The sequence below is a fragment of the Nerophis lumbriciformis genome, linkage group LG03 (genome assembly GCF_033978685.3).
Source record: "Nerophis lumbriciformis linkage group LG03, RoL_Nlum_v2.1, whole genome shotgun sequence".
Lineage (NCBI taxonomy): Eukaryota > Metazoa > Chordata > Actinopteri > Syngnathiformes > Syngnathidae > Nerophis > Nerophis lumbriciformis.
In genome coordinates, this window is record NC_084550.2 from 49,475,001 (window position 1) to 49,494,055 (window position 19,055).

At 40.8% G+C, this 19,055-nt stretch overlaps 1 protein-coding gene across 1 annotated transcript in view; it reads left to right on the forward strand.

The window, feature by feature from the left end:
- slc6a1b (solute carrier family 6 member 1b) overlaps positions 1-19,055 on the forward strand; it is a 74,555-nt gene that overhangs the window by 47,006 nt on the left and 8,494 nt on the right. Inside the window, exons 12-14 of the mRNA XM_061938516.2 lie at positions 594-696; positions 781-881; positions 5,164-5,331. Coding sequence (XP_061794500.2) covers positions 594-696; positions 781-881; positions 5,164-5,331 — 372 coding nt within the window. The remainder of the gene's footprint in view (positions 1-593; positions 697-780; positions 882-5,163; positions 5,332-19,055) is intronic.

The window sequence follows — 19,055 nt, forward strand, 5'->3', positions numbered from 1 at the left end:
GTATTCATCACTGAATTGAGAACTGGGAGTGGGATTAAATAAATGATCGGTAACACTTTAGTATGGGGAACATATTAATTAATTAGTTGTTTATTAACATAGGGTTAGGGTAAGGGTTAGCTTTAGGGATGGGTTTAGGGTTAGGGTTGGGGTTGGGGTTTATGGTCAGGGTTGGGGTCGGGTTTAGGGAAATTTTTGGGGTTAGGGAAGACTCTTAGTTAATGGTGTACTGCTTGTATAATAAGGCCATGCAGAATAAGGCATTAATAAGTACTTAATGACTAATTAAGAGCCAATATTTTACTAATTTGCATGTTAATAAGCAACTAGTGTTGTCTACCTTTTACTGTTTTGTTTATGTCATTGCCTAAAAAAAGTGGGAAATGTCCAGGGACCCCTGGTCTAAGGACACTAAAGTAGATGTTGTGTATTCTGTCCTCATTCTCTATGTTGTTCCACTCCAGTGGTCCGCTACTGGCCTGCATAGCCAACACTAATTGCCTCGCGTCTATGTGTATATCTCCCTGCCCCCCCCCCACCCCCCCCCCCCCCCCCCCCACCCCCACCCCCCACCCCCATCAACGTCCTCCTAGGGCGGCCTGTACGTCTTTAAGCTCTTTGACTACTACTCAGCCAGCGGGATGTGTCTGCTTTTCCTCGTCTTCTTTGAATGCGTCTCCATTTCGTGGTTCTATGGTGAGGCACGCTTTGCTGATGAAGAGTTTTTTGTTTTGTATTTCCATATTAATCTACAGTGTATGGATGCACTCTAACTTGCAGGCGTGAACAAGTTCTATGACAACATCGAGGAGATGATCGGCCACAGGCCTTGTATGTGGTGGAAGGCCTGCTGGTGCGTTTTCACGCCGCTCATTGTGGCCGTAAGTACCATCGCTACTTGTACCGACAAAATGTCCAAACAGGCACGATTACTCACTGTCTAACCCAAAATGTTGAAAGGAGCCATATTGGACAAAAAAATCTGTCTGGAGCCGCAAAAAATTAAAAACCTTGTATACGTGTTATAATGACAACACATGATGTAAGTGTCTATATTAATTATAATAGCCTACTATCAAAATGACTTTATAAGTCTTGTAAAAGTGTTATAATGAAGGCAATACATGACGTAAGTGTCTAGATTAGCTATAATAGCCTACTATCAAGATGACTTTATAAGTCTTATATAAGTGTTATAATGAAGACAACACATGATGTAAGTGTCTATATTAGTTATATTAGCCTACTATCAAAATGACTTTTAAAAAAGTCTTATATAAGTGTTATAATGAAGACAACACATGATGTAAGTGTCAATATTAGTTATATTAGCCTACTATCAAAATGACTTTAAAAGTTGTATACGAGTCTTAGAATGAAGACAACACATGACGTAAGTGTCTATATTAGTTATATTAGCCTACTATCAAAATTACTTTAAAAAAGTCTTATATAAGTGTTATAATGAAGACAACACATGATGTAAGTGGCAATATTAGTTATATTAGCCTACTATCAAAATGACTTCAAAAGTCGTATACGAGTGTTAGAATGAAGACAACACATGACGTAAGTGTCTATATTAGTTATATTAGCCTACTATCAAAATGACTTTGAAAGTCTTATATGAGTGTTATAATGAAGACAACACATGATGTAAGTGCCAATATTAGTTATATTAGCCTACTATCAAAATGACTTTGAAAGTCTTATATGAGTGTTATAATGAAGACAACACATGATGTAAGTGTTTATATTAGTTGTATTAGCCTACCATCAAAATTACTTTAAACGTCTTATATAAGTGTTATAATGAAAACAACACATGCTGTAAGTGTCTATATTAGTTATATTAGCCTACTATCAAAATGACTTTAAAAGTTTTATATACGTGTTATAATGAAGACAACACAAGATGTACGTGTCAATATTAGTTATATTAGTCTACTATCAAAATGACTTTAAAAGTCTTATATAAGTGTTATAATGAAGAAAACACATGATGTAAGTGTCTATATTAGTTATATTAGCCTACTATCAAAATGACTTTAAAAAAAGTCTTAAAGAAGTGTTATAATGAAGACAACACATGATGTAAGTGGCAATATTAGTTATATTAGCCTACTATCAAAATGACTTTAAAAGTCGTATACGAGTGTTAGAATGAAGACAACACATGACGTAAGTGTCTATATTAGTTATATTAGCCTACTATCAAAATGACTTTGAAAGTCTTATATGAGTGTTATAATGAAGACAACACATGATGTAAGTGCCAATATTAGTTATATTAGCCTACTATCAAAATGACTGTGAAAGTCTTATATGAGTGTTATAATGAAGACAACACATGATGTAAGTGTTTATATTAGTTGTATTAGCCTACTATCAAAATTACTTTAAACGTCTTATATAAGTGTTATAATGAAAACAACACATGCTGTAAGTGTCTATATTAGTTATATTAGCCTACTATAATAATGACTTTAAAAGTTGTATATAAGTGTTATAATGAAGACAACACATGATGTACGTGTCTATATTAGTTATATTAGCCTACTATCAAAATGACTTTAAAAGTCGTATACGAGTGTTAGAATGAAGAGAACACATGATGTAAGTGTCTATATTAGTTATATTAGCCTACTATCAAAATGACTTTAAAAGTTGTATATACGTGTTATAATGAAGACAACACAAGATGTACGTGTCAATATTAGTTATATTAGTCTACTATCAAAATGACTTTAAAAGTCTTATATAAGTGTTATAATGAAGAAAACACATGATGTAAATGTCTATATTAGTTATATTAGTATACTATCAAAATGACTTTAAAAGTCTTATATAAGTGTTATAATGAAGAAAACACATGATGTAAGTGTCTATATTAGTTATATTAGCCTACTATCAAAATTACTTTGAAAGTCTTATATGAGTGTTATAATGAAGACAACACATGATGCAATTGTCTATATTCGTTATATTAGCCTACTATCAAAATGACTTTAAAAGTCTTACATAAGTGTTATAATGAAGGCAATACATGATGTAAGTGTTTATATTAGTTGTATTAGCCTACTATCAAAATGACTTTAAAAGTCTTATATTCGTGTTATAATGAAGACAACACATCATGTAAGTGTCAATATTAGTTATATTAGCCTACTATCAAAATTACTTTAAAAGTCTTACATAAATGTTATAAATAAGAAAACACATGATGTAAGTGTCTATATTAGTTGTATTAGCCTACTATCAAAATTACTTTAAAAAGTCTTACATAAGTGTTATAATAAAGAAAACACATGATGTAAGTGTCTATATTAGTTATATTAGCCTACTATCAAAATGACTTTGAAAGTTTTATATAAGTGTTATAATTAAGACAACACATGTGAAGTGAAGTGAAGTGAATTACATTTATATAGCGCTTTTTATCAAGTGACTCAAAGCGCTTTACATAGTGAAACCCAATATCTAAGTTACATTTAAACCAGTGTGGGTGGCACTGGGAGCAGGTGGGTAAAGTGTCTTGCCCAAGGACACAACGGCAGTGACGAGGATGGCGGAAGCGGGGATCGAACCTGCAACCCTCAAGTTGCTGGCACGGCCGCTCTACCAACCGAGCTATACCGCCCCACATGATGCAAGTGTCTATATTAGTTATATTAGCCTATTATCAAAATTACTTTAAAAGTCTTATATACGTGTTATAATGAAGACAACACATCATGTAAGTGTCAATATTAGTTATATTAGCCTAGTATCCAAATGACTTTAAAAGTCTTGCATAAATGTTATAATGAAGAAAACACATGATGTAAGTGTCTATATTGGTTATATTAGCCTACTATCGAAATTACTTTAAAAGTCTTACATAAGTGTTATAATGAAGGCAACACATGATGCAAGTGCCCATATTAGTTATATTAGCCTACTATCCAAATGACTTTAAAAGTCTTGCATAAATGTTATAAATAAGACAACACATGATGTAAGTGTCTATGTTAGTTATATTAGCCTACAATTAAAATTACTTTAAAAGTCTTATATAAGTGTTATAATGAAGGCAACACATGATGCAAGTGCCCATATTAGTTATATTAGCCTACTATCAAAATTACTTTAAAAGTCTTATATAAGTGTTATAATGAAGACAACACATGATGTAAGTCTCTATATTAGTTATATTAGCCTACTATCAAAATTACTTTAAAAATATTAATAAAGACAACACATGATGTAAGTGTCTATATTAGTCATTTTGCCTACTATCAAAATGACTATGTGTTGCAGGCGGACACAAGTATTTGTAAACAGAAATGTTGAAATGTAATATTTATTTTACATTTTTTTACAACATTGGAAATCATTAGTAAAATGGAGGCTAGTCAGAGGGTGAGAAAATTCCTGGAATTTGCTGGTTCAGAATGGCCAAAGGTATAGATGTGTGTGTCTAAGTTAAAGGAAACGGAAGGCTGTCTTCTTCGAATGGATTTATTACAATCTTTGCAAGCTGAGTAAGGTTTGCTGTGGTCTGGAACAGCATGGCCGCACAAACATCTCCCAAAAATGCAGCCAATATTACATACAAATAATGTGTCATGAGACATGCATATATACATTGAATTAAGAGGACTTAAATGATATTAAATGAGCTCAAATATACCTACAAACGAGGCATAATGATGCAATATGTACATACAGTTAGCCTGAATAGCATGTTAGCATCGATTAGCTTGCAGTCATGGATTGACCGAATTTGCCTGATAAGCACTCCAGCGAATCAATAACATCAACAAAGCTCACCTTTGTGCATTCACGCACAGCATAAAAGGTTTGGTGGACAAAATGAGACAAAATAGGAGTGGCATAAAACCCGTCTTAGAAAATCGGAGATAGTTGACAAAACGGCGCTCGTCAGATAGTCCCTAATCACTGAAGCATGTTTAATATAAACAGTGTGATTTAAAACAATTAGGAAGGCTTGTGTCATGTTTGTCCTCCTATAGAAACCATATTAAATCAAAAAATATACTTTTTCCCCTCATCTTTTTCCATTTTTCATACATTTTTGAAAATGCTCTAGAGCCGCGGGTTGCCGACCCCCGGTCTAAGAGGACGTACGATGACATTTACATCCTCACGTCTCACTTCCAGGGGGTGTTCCTGTTCAGCGCCGTGCAGATGGTCCCCCTCACCATGGGCGACTACGTGTTCCCAGCCTGGGGCCAGGGCGTCGGGTGGTTGATGGCCCTCTCCTCCATGATCCTCATCCCTGGCTACATGGGATACATGTTTCTCACTCTCAAAGGCACTTACAAAGAGGTGAGATCAGCCCGCCGCTCGTCCGTCTTTGCACGAGAAAACGCTTCTGCTTATCTCATAATTGCAGGGAGAGCCATGAAATTGAGGCGGAATGGGAAATAGTGTATGGACTTTCGTTTGAAAAGCACGAGCACGGGGTGGAGATGTCACAATTAAAACCAATGCATACAAAATATATATGTGTGTGTAATATAATACAACATGGGCAACCAACAGTAACATTTCCTAAAATTCTACGCACCGTTGCTCCTGATTAACAAAAAGGACCATGAACAATTTATCAGCAAATTGCTTTTTCAATGCTTACTATTTGTCTTCAGTTACATTTCAATTTGTAGTTTACCACTGACAACCAACTGCCAGCATTATTAAACCTTTAATAAATGTTTGAAGTAGTGTTGTCCCGATACCAATATTTTGGTACCGGTACCAAAATGATTTTGATATTTTTCGGTACTTTTCTAAATAAAGGGGACCACAAAAAAATTGCGTTATTTGCTTTATTTTAACAAAAAATCTTATTGCACATTAAACATATGTTTATTATTGCACATTTGTCCTTAAATAAAATAGTGAACATACAAGACAACTTGTCTTTTATTACTAAGTAAACAAACAAAGGCTCTTAATTTAGCTGCTGACATATGCAGTAACATATTGTGTCATTTATCCTTCTATTTCTTTGTCAAAATTATCAAGGACAAGTGGTAGAAAATTAATTATTAATATATTTGTTCATTTACTGTTAATATCTGCTTACTTTCTCCTTTATCATGTTCTATCTACACTTCTGTTAAAATGTAATAATCACGTATTCTTCTGTTGTTTGGATGCTTTACATTAGTTTTGGATGATACCACAAATTTGGGTATCAATCCGATACCAAGTCGTTACAGGATCATACATTGCTCATATACAAATTCCTCATGTGTCCAGGGACATATTTCCTGAGTTTATAAACATAATATACATTTAAAAAAAAGGAAAGAAGATGTTGTGATGCCAAAAAATATCAACGTAATCATAGCAGTATCGACCAGATACGCGCCTGTACTTGGTATCATTACAGTGGATGTTAAGTTATAGTTAAAGTTCCAATGATTGTCACACACACACTGGGTGTGGCAAAATTATTCTCTGCATTTGACCCATCACCCTTGATCACCCCCTGGGAGGTGAGGGGAGCAGTGAGCAGCAGCGGTGGCCACGCCCAGAAATCATTGTTGGTAATTTAACCCCCAATTCCAACCCTTGATGCTGAGTGTCAAGCAGGGAGATAATGGGTCCCATTTTTATAGTCTTTAGTATGACTCGGCCGGGGGTTTGAACTCACGACCTACTGATCTCAGGGTAGACACACACCGGTACTTTTTAGAGGCGGTATAGAACCAAATATGTTTCATTAGTATCACAGTACCATACTAAACCCTAGTTTGAAGTATCTTTTTTACAATGTTATGAGCGGGAAAATAGTTTACAGCTGTATAATTCAACTATATAAAACTCTAATTAATTAATATGTCAATCAATTACATAACCAAGTTAACATAATGCATTCATCTCATATTATTATAAATATGACAAAATAGGTTAACCGTTGTATATAAGAATATAATAATAACAATTATTGTTATTATCTATGTCGACTTTAGCCTTGTACTGAGGAGCCAGTTCACTGGTTTCACATGTTTCTTATTTGCCATCATTGACACCTTTCTGTGAGGGCATCAAACAAAAATGCCTAAGAAACTCACTGAGTTGAAGTCTTTAAATTGTCATATTATGATTTATTTAACATTTAAAACACTTCCTTTTGATCTACCTAACATGTAATGGTGGTTATTAAGCCAACATTTTGCATAGATTATGTTTTACAGACCATCTTCAAGCCGCTTTGTGACCGTCCCTTCAGGATGCGCCGTTTTGTGGGCGGTCTTATTTACGTGCCTCCACTTTGACTGTGCCTCCACTTCGTCAAGCATGTGGTAGTTTTTAGCGCTTCCATAGCGAGTCTACTGACAGATTAAGTTTGAACTATACTCTACTTTGCATTAGAAGAGGCAACAGCGGGGGATGCATGTGCATGTACGAGCCAGTCTGCCCCACAACAAGAGGATAGAGTAGGGGTCGGCAACACAAAATGTAGATAAAGCCATATTGGACCACAAATACTAAAAAGTAATCTGTCTGGAGCCGCAAAAAAATTATACGACTTATATAAGTGTTATAATGAAGACAACACATGATATAAGTGTCTATATTAGCTATAATAGCCTACTATCAAAATGACTATGTGTCGCAGGCTGACGCAAATCTTTGTTGACAGAAATGTTGAAATGGAGTATTCATTCTACACATTTTTACAACATTGGAAAACATTAATACAACTTCTCAGAGGGTGAGATATTTCCTGGAAATTACTGTCTGAGATTGGCCAACGGTATAGATGTGTGTGTCTTCTTCTAATGGATGTATTACAATGTTTGCAAGCGAGGTAACGTTTGCAGTGGTCTGGAACAACATGGCACACAAAGTCAATATTAGTCAATATTACATACAGATAATGTGTCATGAAACATGGAAAAATAAACTAAATACACAGAGGACATAATTAAGAGAAATTAAAGTAGCTCAAATATACCTACAAACGAGGCACAATCATGCAATATGTACATACAGCTAGCCTAAATAGCATGTTAGCATCGACTAGCTTGCAGTCATGCTCTGACCAAATATTCCTGATTAGCATTCCAACAAGTCAATAACATCAACAAAGATCACCTTTATGGATTCACGCACAGCATAAAACGTTTGGTGGACAAAATGAGATAAAGAACGAGTGCCACAAAACACGCCTTTCTGTGGCAGCGTCGGAGAAAGTTCTACATGGAAACAAACTGTTAGTCACAGTCCACGCAACGGTAAGTTCAAGGGCCGCTGAAATTAGTAGGACAAAACGGCACTCGCCAAATACTCTCATCAGTGGAGAATAGACACAAACATATTAAACCAGCTGGGATAGGCTCCAGCAACCCTCGCGACCCCGTAAGGGACAAGCGGTAGAAAATGGATGGATGGATGGGTGGATATTAAACAGCGGGCTTTTTAACAATTAGGAAAGTTTGTATCGTGTTTGTCCTCCTACAGAAATCATATTACAACAAAAAACAAAATTTTCACCCCATTTTTTTTCCCATTTCCATACATTTTTGAAAAAGCTTCTTGGAGCCGCTAAAGAGCCGCATATGGCTCTAGAGCCACGGGTTGCTGACCCCTAGGATAGAGAAAAATAATGATCTTATTGACTGCAGCGTTGACTATAATGGCGGACTTGCCCAATGCCCTTGGTGGTAAACCTTTACCATATATGGAGATATCCGCTGACGTCACAATTGGGCAAAAAAACGTCACTCATGGGGCAAATTCCAAATGGCTCGTTTGGAGAAAATATGGAGGAAGGCAATATTGTTTTATTTATATTTCCACTATGCCTCCATGGTTTGATTTCACATCTATGCAGATCCCAAATATGAAAAAGGTTTAGCATAATAGTTCCTATACTATATTGCCAAAAGTATTTGGCCACCTGCCTTGACTCACATATGAACTTGAAGTGCCATCCCATTCCTAACCCATAGGGTTCAATATGATGTCGGTCCACCTTTTGCAGCTATTACAGCTTCAACTCTTCTGGGAAGGCTGTCCACAAGGTTGTGGAGTGTGTTTATAGGAATTTTACACCATTCTTCCAAAAGCGCATTGGTGAGGTCGAGAAGGCTTGGCTCTCAGTCTCCGTTCTAATTCATCCCAAAGGTGTTCTATCGGGTTCAGGTCAGGACTCTGTGCAGGCTAGTCGAGTTCATCCACACCAGACTCTGTCATCCATGTCTTTATGGACCTTGCTTTGTGCACTGGTGCACAGTCATGTTGGAAGAGGAAGGGGCCCACTCCAAACTGTTCCCACACGGTTGGGAGCATAGAATTGTACAAAATGTTTTGGTATCCTGGAGCATTCAAAGTTCCTTTCACTGGAACTAAGGGGCCAAGCCCAATTCCTAAAAAAACAACATAATTCCTCCTCCACCAAATTTCACACTCTGCACAATGCAGTCCGAAATGTACCGTTCTCCCGGACACCTGATTCTGATCATTTTGATGGGTGGCCAAATACTTTTGGCAATATAGTAGGGGTGTGGGAAAAAATCGATTTGAATTCAAATCGCCATTATCACGTTGTACGATTCAGTATCGATTCTTATTTTTCAAAAATCGATTTTTATTTTTATTTTTATTTTTTTAATTAATCAATCCAACAAAACAATACACAACAATACAATAACAATGCAATCCAATTCCAAAACCAAACCCGACCCAGCAATATTAGTAACAATTTCAACATAGCAGTGATTAGAAATCCCTCATGGACATTATCATTAGACATTTATAAAAAAAATAAATAAAATAAAATAAAAATGAACAATAAGGTCACAGTGGCTTACACTTGCATCAAATCTCATAAGCTTGACAACACACTGTGTCCAATATTTTCACAAAGATAAAATAAGTCATATTTTTGGTTCATTTAATAGTTAAAACAAATTAACATTATTGCAATCAGTTGATAAAACATTGTCCTTTTCAATTATAAAAGCTTTTTACAAAAATCTACTACTCTGCTTGCATGTCAGCAGACTGGGGTAGATCCTGCTGAAATCCTATGTATTAAATGAATAGAGAATCCTTTTGAATCGGGAAAATATCGTTTTTGAATCGAGAATCGCGTTGAATCGAAAAAAATCGATTTATAATCGAATCGTGACCCCCAAGAATCGATATTGAATGGAATCTTGGTGCACCCAAAGATTCGCAGCCCTACAATATAGTGCAGGGGTCTTGAATCTTTTTGGCTGAAAGAGCCATGAAAGCCAAATATTTTAAAATGTATTTCCGTGAGAGCCATATAATATTTTTTAACACTGAATACAACTAAATGCATGCATTTTTAAGTAAGAGTACAATAAGTCTCTTATTCTTTTTAATAACATTGTTATTCTGAAGCTAGCCAATAATAAATAAAATACTTCTTACCAACAATGCGACTTCTTGAACAGGAAATGGATGAATGGATTAAAATCCATGAGAATGTTTTATATTTTTAACATTATTTTTAACACTGTGATTACCAGCGGAATTATTCATTACTTATCATGTTAAGCAATCTTAGCTAAGATTTATCTGAGAGCCAGATGCAGTCATCAAAAGAGCCACATCTGGCTCTAGAGCCATAGGTTCCCTACCCCTGATATAGTGTATATTTCATCACACTGGTCCAAACCTTTTAAAATGTACTTTCCTCTTGAATTTCAACACAATTCAGGGCTCATTCCTCTTTAGAGTTTTTTTTATATGCAAATTAGTCCAAGGGCTTCAAGTGCAGTACAATACAAACTAAAACTGACCTATATTATCCCCCCCGCACACATTTTCAGAATTAACATAATGGCTATAAAGTGTTACATTAAACTGTCCACACAAGTGCTCAGCTTTGCCTAACACGATTTATTTTATTAGCAGATAAAATAACATGCTTTTGTGCAAGAATAAGCATGTTTAGAAATGTGATAGGAGGTCAAACATGTGCAGGACACAGTAGATGAGAATATTTGCACTTAGTGCATCTTATTCAGCTTCTACATGAGAACCCTTCTGCAAAGGCACTAAAGGGTGAGCGCAGTTCTATACGATCATCAAGTGGCTGAGCTTGCGACAGGAAATGGGCGCTAATGACCGTGGCTGTCAGCGTCGATGTGCAGGTGTCAGCAGCTGACTGTCTAATTGCAGCAATCACTGTGCGCACACATATTAGACACACGTGCGCAGAGCTGATGGATATGGATGATTATAAGGCTGCATGAAGGAGGGGAAAGGATGGATGGATGGATTGATGATTATATGAATTGATACCAAAAAGAAACAATGGATGGATGATTAAGTGCAGGAATCAAGGATGGATAGCTGGATTTGGCTATTTGAAATAAGGTAAGACTGGATAAAATGGATGAATTAATGAAGGAGGAAATTAAACCATTTTATTTGGATCATATCAAACAATGTTAATCATAATCATATTTGCACTCAAATGGTTACATGTTGAAAGGGAGTAGGAAGAAGCAGAGCTTATTTGATCCAACCCATTGTGACTCATAATGATATCAGACATAGGGCTTCGACAGTTCTTCCCTATACTTTGTGATATGGAAGAATATATGACATGCACTATATTGCCAAAAGTATTTGGCCACCCATCCAAATGATCGGAATCAGGTGTCCTAATCACTTGGCCCGGCCACAGGTGTATACAATCAAGCACTTTGTGAAAGAATGGGCCGCTCTCAGGAGCTCGGTGGTTTCCAGCGTGGAACTGTCATAGGATTCTACCTGTGCAACAAATCCAGTCGTGAAACTTCCTCCTAAATATTTCAAAGTCAACAGTCGGCTTTATTATAAGAAAATGGAAGAGTTCGGGAACAACAGCAACTCAGCCACCAAGTGGTAGGCCACGTAAACTGACAGAGAGGGGTCAGCGGATGCTGAAGCGCATAGTGCAAAGAGGTCGCCGACTTTCTGCACAGTTGCTACAGAGCTTCAAACTTCTTGTGACCTTCCAATTAGCCCACGTACAGTACGCAGAGAGCTTCATGGTATGGGTTTCCATGGCCGAGTAGCTGTATCTAAGCCATACATCACCAAGTCCAATGCAAAGCGTGGGATGCAGTGGTGTAAAGCACGTCGCCGCAGGACTCTAGAGCAGTGGAGACGTCTTCTCTGGAGTGATGAATCACATTTTTCCGTCTGGCAATCTGATGGACGAGTCTGGGTTTGGAGGTTGCCAGGAGAAAGGTACATTTTGGACTGCATTGTGCCGAGTGTGAAATTTGGTGGAGGAGGAATTATGGTGTGGGGTTGTTTTTCAGGAGTTGGGCTTGCCCTCTTAGTTCCAGTGAATTAACTTTGAATGCTCCAGGATACCAAAGAATTGTGGACAATTACATGCTCCCATCATGACTGTGATGTGCACCAGTGCACAAAGCAAGGTCCATAAAGACATTGATGTCTGGTGTGGATGAACTTGACTGGCCTGCACAGAGTCCTGACCTGAACACCTTTGAGATGAATTAGAACGGAGACTGAGAGCCAGGTCTTCTCGACTAACATCAGTGTGTGACCTCACCAATGCGCTTTTGGAAGGATGGTCAGCAATTCCTATAAACACACTCCGCAACCTTGTGGACAGCCTTCCCAGAAGAGTTGAAGCTGTATTAGCTGCAAAAGGTGGACCGACGTCATATTGAACCGTATGGGTTAGGAATGAGATGGCACTTTAAGTTCATATGTGAGTCAAAGCAGGTGGCCAAATTATTTTGGCAACAGTTTATGTTGTTTGTTTTGTACATATTTTTTACACAGAATTAATTGTAATGTTTTAGATTTCCATCCATCCATTTTCTACCGCTCCTTTCTGAGCTGCCACCTTAACGTGGTAGAGGAGTTTGCGTGTCCCAATGATCCTAGGAGCTATGTTGTCCGGGGGCTTCCATGCCCCCTGGTAGGGTCTCCCAAGACAAACAGGTCCTAGGTGAGGGATCAGACAAAGAGCAGCTCGAAGACTTCTATGGAAATGCAAGAACCGAGACTCAGATTTCCCTCGCCCGGACGCGGGTCACCGGGGCCCCCCTCCGGAGCCAGGCCCGGAGTTGGGGCACGATGGCGAGCGCCTGGTGGCCGGGCCTGTCCCCATGGGGCCCGGCCGGGCACAGCCCGAAGAGGCAACGTGGGTCCCCCCTCCAATGGGCTCACCACCCATAGCAGGGGCCATAGAGGTCGGGTGCAATGTGAGCTGGGCGGTAGCCGAAGGCAGGGCACTTGGCGGTCCGATCCTCGGCTACAGAAGCTAGCTCTTGGGACGTGGAACGTCACCTCGCTGGGGGGGAAGGAGCCTGAGCTAGTGCGCGAGGTGGAGAAGTTCCGGTTGGATATAATCGGACTCACCTCGACGCACAGCAAGGGCTCTGGAACCAGTTCTCTCGAGAGGGTCTGGACTCTCTTCCACTCTGGCGTTGCCAGCAGTGAGAGGCGACGGGCTGGGGTGGCAATTCTTGTTGCCCCCCGGCTCAGAGCCTGCATGTTGGAGTTCAACCCGGTGGACGAGAGGGTAGCTTCCCTCCGCCTTCGGGTGGGGGGACGGGTCCTGACTGTTGTTTGCGCTTACGCGCCAAACAGCAGCTCAGAGTACCCACCCTTTTTGGATTCACTCGAGGGAGTACTTGAGAGTGCTCCCCCGGGTGATTCCCTCGTTCTACTGGGGGACTTCAACGCTCATATTGGCAACGACAGTGAAACCTGGAGAGGCGTGATTGGGAAGAATGGCCGCCCGGATCTGAACCCAAGTGGTGTTTTGTTATTGGACTTTTGTGCCCGTCACGGATTGTCCATAACGAACACCATGTTCAAGCATAAGGGTGTCCATATGTGCACTTGGCACCAGGACACCCTAGGCCGCAGTTCTATGATCGACTTTGTAGTTGTGTCATCGGATTTGCGGCCTCATGTTTTGGACACTCGGGTGAAGAGAGGGGCGGAGCTTTCTACCGATCACCACCTGGTGGTGAGTTGGCTGCGATGGTGGGGGAGGATGCCGGACAGACCTGGCAGGCCCAAACGCATTGTGAGGGTTTGCTGGGAACGTCTGGCAGAGTCTCCTGTCAGAGAGAGTTTCAATTCCCACCTCCGGAAGAACTTTGAACATGTCACGAGGGAGGTGCTGGACATTGAGTCCGAGTGGACCATGTTCCGCACCTCTATTGTCGAGGCGGCTGATTGGAGCTGTGGCCGCAAGGTAGTTGGTGCCTGTCGTGGCGGTAATCCTAGAACCCGTTGGTGGACACCGGCGGTGAGGGATGCCGTCAAGCTGAAGAAGGAGTCCTATCGGGTTCTTTCGGCTCATGGGACTCCTGAGGCAGCGGACAGGTACCGACAGGCCAAGCGGTGTGCGGCTTCAGCGGTCGCGGAGGCAAAAACTCGGACATGGGAGGAGTTCGGGGAAGCCATGGAAAACGACTTCCGGACGGCTTCGAAGCGATTCTGGACCACCATCCGCCGCCTCAGGAAGGGGAAGCAGTGCCGTGTATGGTGCGGATGGTGTTCTGCTGACCTCGACTGCGGAAGTTGTGGATCGGTGGAGGGAATACTTCGAAGACCTCCTCAATCCCACCAACACGTCTTCCTATGAGGAAGCAGTGCCTGGGGCATCTGTGGTGGGCTCTCCTATTTCTGGGGCTGAGGTTGCTGAGGTAGTTAAAAAGCTCCTTGGTGGCAAGGCCCCGGGGGTGGATGAGATCCGCCCGGAGTTCCTTAAGGCTCTGGATGCTGTAGGGCTGTCTTGGTTGACAAGACTCTGCAGCATCGCGTGGACATCGGGGGCAGTACCTCTGGATTGTCAGACCGGGGTGGTGGTTCCTCTCTTTAAAAAGGGGAACCGGAGGGTGTGTTCTAACTATCGTGGGATCACACTCCTCAGCCTTCCCGGTAAGGTCTATTCAGGTGTACTGGAGAGGAGGCTACGCCGGATAGTCGAACCTCGGATTCAGGAGGAACAGTGTGGTTTTCGTCCTGGTCGTGGAACTGTGGACCAGCTCTATGCTCTCGGCAGGGTCCTTGAGGGTGCATGGGAGTTTGCCCAACCAGTCTACATGTGCTTTGTGGACTTGGAGAAGGCATTCGACCGTGTCCCTCGGGAAGTCCTGTGGGGAGTGCTCAGAGAGTATGGGGTTTCGGACTGTCTGATTGTGGCGGTCCGCTCCCTGTATGATCAGTGTCAGAGCTTGGTTCGCATTGCCGGCAGTAAGTCGGACACGTTTCCGGTGAGGGTTGGACTCCGCCAAGGCTGCCCTTTGTCACCGATTCTGTTCATAACTTTTATGGACAGAATTTCTAGGCGCAGTCAAGGCGTTGAGGGGATCCGGTTTGGTGGCTGCAGGATTAGGTCTCTGCTTTTTGCAGATGATTTGGTCCTGATGGCTTCATCTGGCCAGGATCTTCAGCTCTCACTGGATCGGTTCGCAGCTGAGTGTGAAGCGACTGGGATGAGAATCAGCACCTCCAAGTCCGAGTCCATGGTTCTCGCCCGGAAAAGGGTGGAGTGCCATCTCCGGGTTGGGGAGGAGATCTTGCCCCAAGTGGAGGAGTTCAAGTACCTCGGAGTCTTGTTCACGAGTGAGGGAAGAGTGGATCGTGAGATCGACAGGCGGATCGGTGCGGCGTCTTCAGTAATGCGGACGCTGTATCGATCCGTTGTGGTGAAGAAGGAGCTGAGCCAGAAGGCAAAGCTCTCAATTTACCGGTCGATCTACGTTCCCATCCTCACCTATGGTCATGAGCTTTGGGTTATGACCGAAAGGACAAGATCACGGGTACAAGCGGCCGAAATGAGTTTCCTCCGCCGGGTGGCGGGGCTCTCCCTTAGAGATAGGGTGAGAAGCTCCGTCATCCGGGGGGAGCTTAAAGTAAAGCCGCTGCTCCTCCACATCGAGAGGAGCCAGATGAGGTGGTTCGGGCATCTGGTCAGGATGCCACCCGAGCGCCTCCCTAAGGAGGTGTTTAGGGCATGTCCGACCGGTAGGAGGCCACGAGGAAGACCCAGGACACGTTGGGAAGACTATCTCTCCCGGCTGGCCTGGGAACGCCTCGGGATCCCCCGGGAGGAGCTGGACGAAGTGGCTGGGGAGAGGGAAGTCTGGGCTTCCCTGCTTAGGCTGCTGCCCCCGCGACCCGACCTCGGATAAGCGGAGGAAGATGGATGGATGGATGGATGGCATTTTCTACCGCTTATTCCCTTTGGGGTCGCGGGGGGCGCTGGAGCCTATCTCAGCTACAATCGGGCGGAAGGCGGGGTACACCCTGGACAAGTCGCCACCTCATCGCAGGGCCAACACAGATAGACAGACAACATTCACACACTCACATCCACACACTAGGGCCAATTTAGTGTTGCCAATCAACTTATACCCAGGTGCATGTCTTTGGAGGTGGGAGGAAGCCGGAGTACCCGGAGGGAACCCACGCAGTCACGGGGAGGACATGCAAACTCCACACAGAAAGATCCCAAGCCCGGGATTGAACCCAAGACTACTCAGGACCTTCGTATTGTGAGGCAGATGCACTAACCCCTCTGCCACCGTGAAGATTTAATGCACAAATGATTTGTTGTGGATTATCTTAATTGATATGTTCTGCAATACCGTTAGAGAGTGAGGTGTATTTTTAGAATATTATTTCCCCATATATCCACACAATCACGCAGGTACACTAACACCAGTAAACAGCATAGGGTATATATATCCATCCATCCATCCATTTTGCACCGCTTGTCCCTTTTGGGGTCACGGTGGGTGCTGGAGCCTATCCCAGCTGCACTCGGGCTTCGGGTATGTAATCAATTTTAATTCAAAATGTATTTTCCCCTATTCAATTTTGAAATACGTCTTGCCACTTTATGTTGTGTATACCTAATATGTTGTTTCCAGCTAATTGCATTATCAATAACACATAAAAATGGTTATTTTGCATTACCGTATTTTCCGGACTATAGACTGCACCGGTATATAGGCCACACCCACTAAATTTTGGAAGATATATCTATATATATATATATATATATATCTATATATATATATCTATATATGTATATATATATATCTATATATATGTATTTGTATATATATGTATATATATGTAAATCTACATATATATATGTATATATATATATATATATATATATATATATATATATATATATATATATATATATATATATATATATATATAGATATATATATATATATATATATATAGCATAATCATTTGTTGAATCAGCTATCAGATTTTTTGTAGATGAACACTGCAACTGCACGCTAATGCAGTGGTAATTTTCTCAGTTAAGACGATTAATGCCATGGATGGAAAAAGATGAATGTCTGATTATATGTATGAAACAAAAGAGGAAACAAGATTAATGGATGATTATTAGGATAAATAAACAAAACACAAAACCAGTGAAGTTGGCACGTTGTGTAAATCGTAAATAAAAACAGATTACTATGATTTGCAAATCCTTTTCAACTTATATTTAATTGAATAGACTGCAAAGACAATAAATTTAATGTTCGAACTGAGAAACTTAATTTTATTTTGCAAATAATCATTAACTTAGAATTGAATGGCAGCAACACATTGCAAAAAAGTTGGCAAAGGGGCATTTTTACTACTGTGTTACATGGCCTTTCCTTTTAACAATACTCATTTGCTTGATGTACAGCTTAAGTTGTTCAACAGTCCGGGGTCTCCGTTGTGGTATTTTAGGCTTCATAATGCACCACACATTTTCAATAGGCGACAGGTCTGGACTACAGGCAGGCCAGTCTAGTACCCGCACTCTTTCACTTCGAAGCCATTGTAACGCGTGCAGAATGTGGCTTGTTACTGTCTTGCTGAAATAAGCAGGGGCGTCCATGAAAAAGACGTTGCTTGGATGGCAACATATGTTGCTCCAAAACCTGTATGTACCTTTCAGCATTAATGGTGCCTTCACATATGTGTAAGTTACCCATGCCTTGGGCACTAATACACCCCCATACCATCACAGATGCTGGCTTTTGAACTTTTGAATGCCTATAACAGTTATTTTCCTCTTTGGTCCGGAGGGCACGACGTCCACAGTTTCCAAAGACAATTTGAAATGTGGACTCGTTAGACCATAGAACACTTTTCCACTTTGCATCAGTCCATCTTAGATGAGCTCGGGCCCATGGCCAGCGGCGTTTTTGGGTGTTGTTGATAAATGGCTTTGGCTTTGTATTGTAGAGTTTTAACTTGCACTTACAGATGTAGCGACAAACTGTAGTTACTGACAGTGGTTTTCTGAAGTGTTCCTGAGCCCATGTGGTGATATCCTTTACACACGTATGTCACTTTTTGATGCAGTACCGCCTCAGGAATTGAAGGTCACGGGCATTGCCGCTTACGTGCAGTGATTTCTCCAGATTCTCTGAACCTTTCGATGATATAACGGACCGTAGATGGTGAAATCCCTAAATTCCTTACGATAGCTCGTTGAGAAATGTTGTTCTTAAACTGTTCGACAATTTGCTCACGCATTTGTTCACAAAGTGGTGACCCTCGCCCCATCCTTGTTTGTGAATGACTGAGCATTTCATGGAAGCTGCTTTTATACCCAATCATGGCACCCACCTGTTCCCAATTAGCCTGTTCACCTGTGGGATGTTCCAAATAAGTGTTTGATGACCATTTCTCAACGTTCTCAGTCTTTTTTGCCACTTGTGCCAGCTTTTTTGAAACATGGTGCAGGCATTAAATTCCAAATGAGCTAATATTTGCAAAAAATAACAAAGTTTTCCAGTTAAAACATTAAGTATGTTTTTGCAGTCTATTCAATTGAATATACGTTGAAAAGTATTTGCAAATCATTGTATTCTGTTTTTATTTACCATTTACACAACATGCCAACTTCACTGGTTTTGGGGTTTGTAGATGAATAGATCAACTACCATACAAGTGTAGCATTCAGTGATACTGTGTCATGAAAGTAAAACAAAGTAAAACTCCCCAACATTTGAATGATAGATTGATAAACTGCCATACTGTGACGA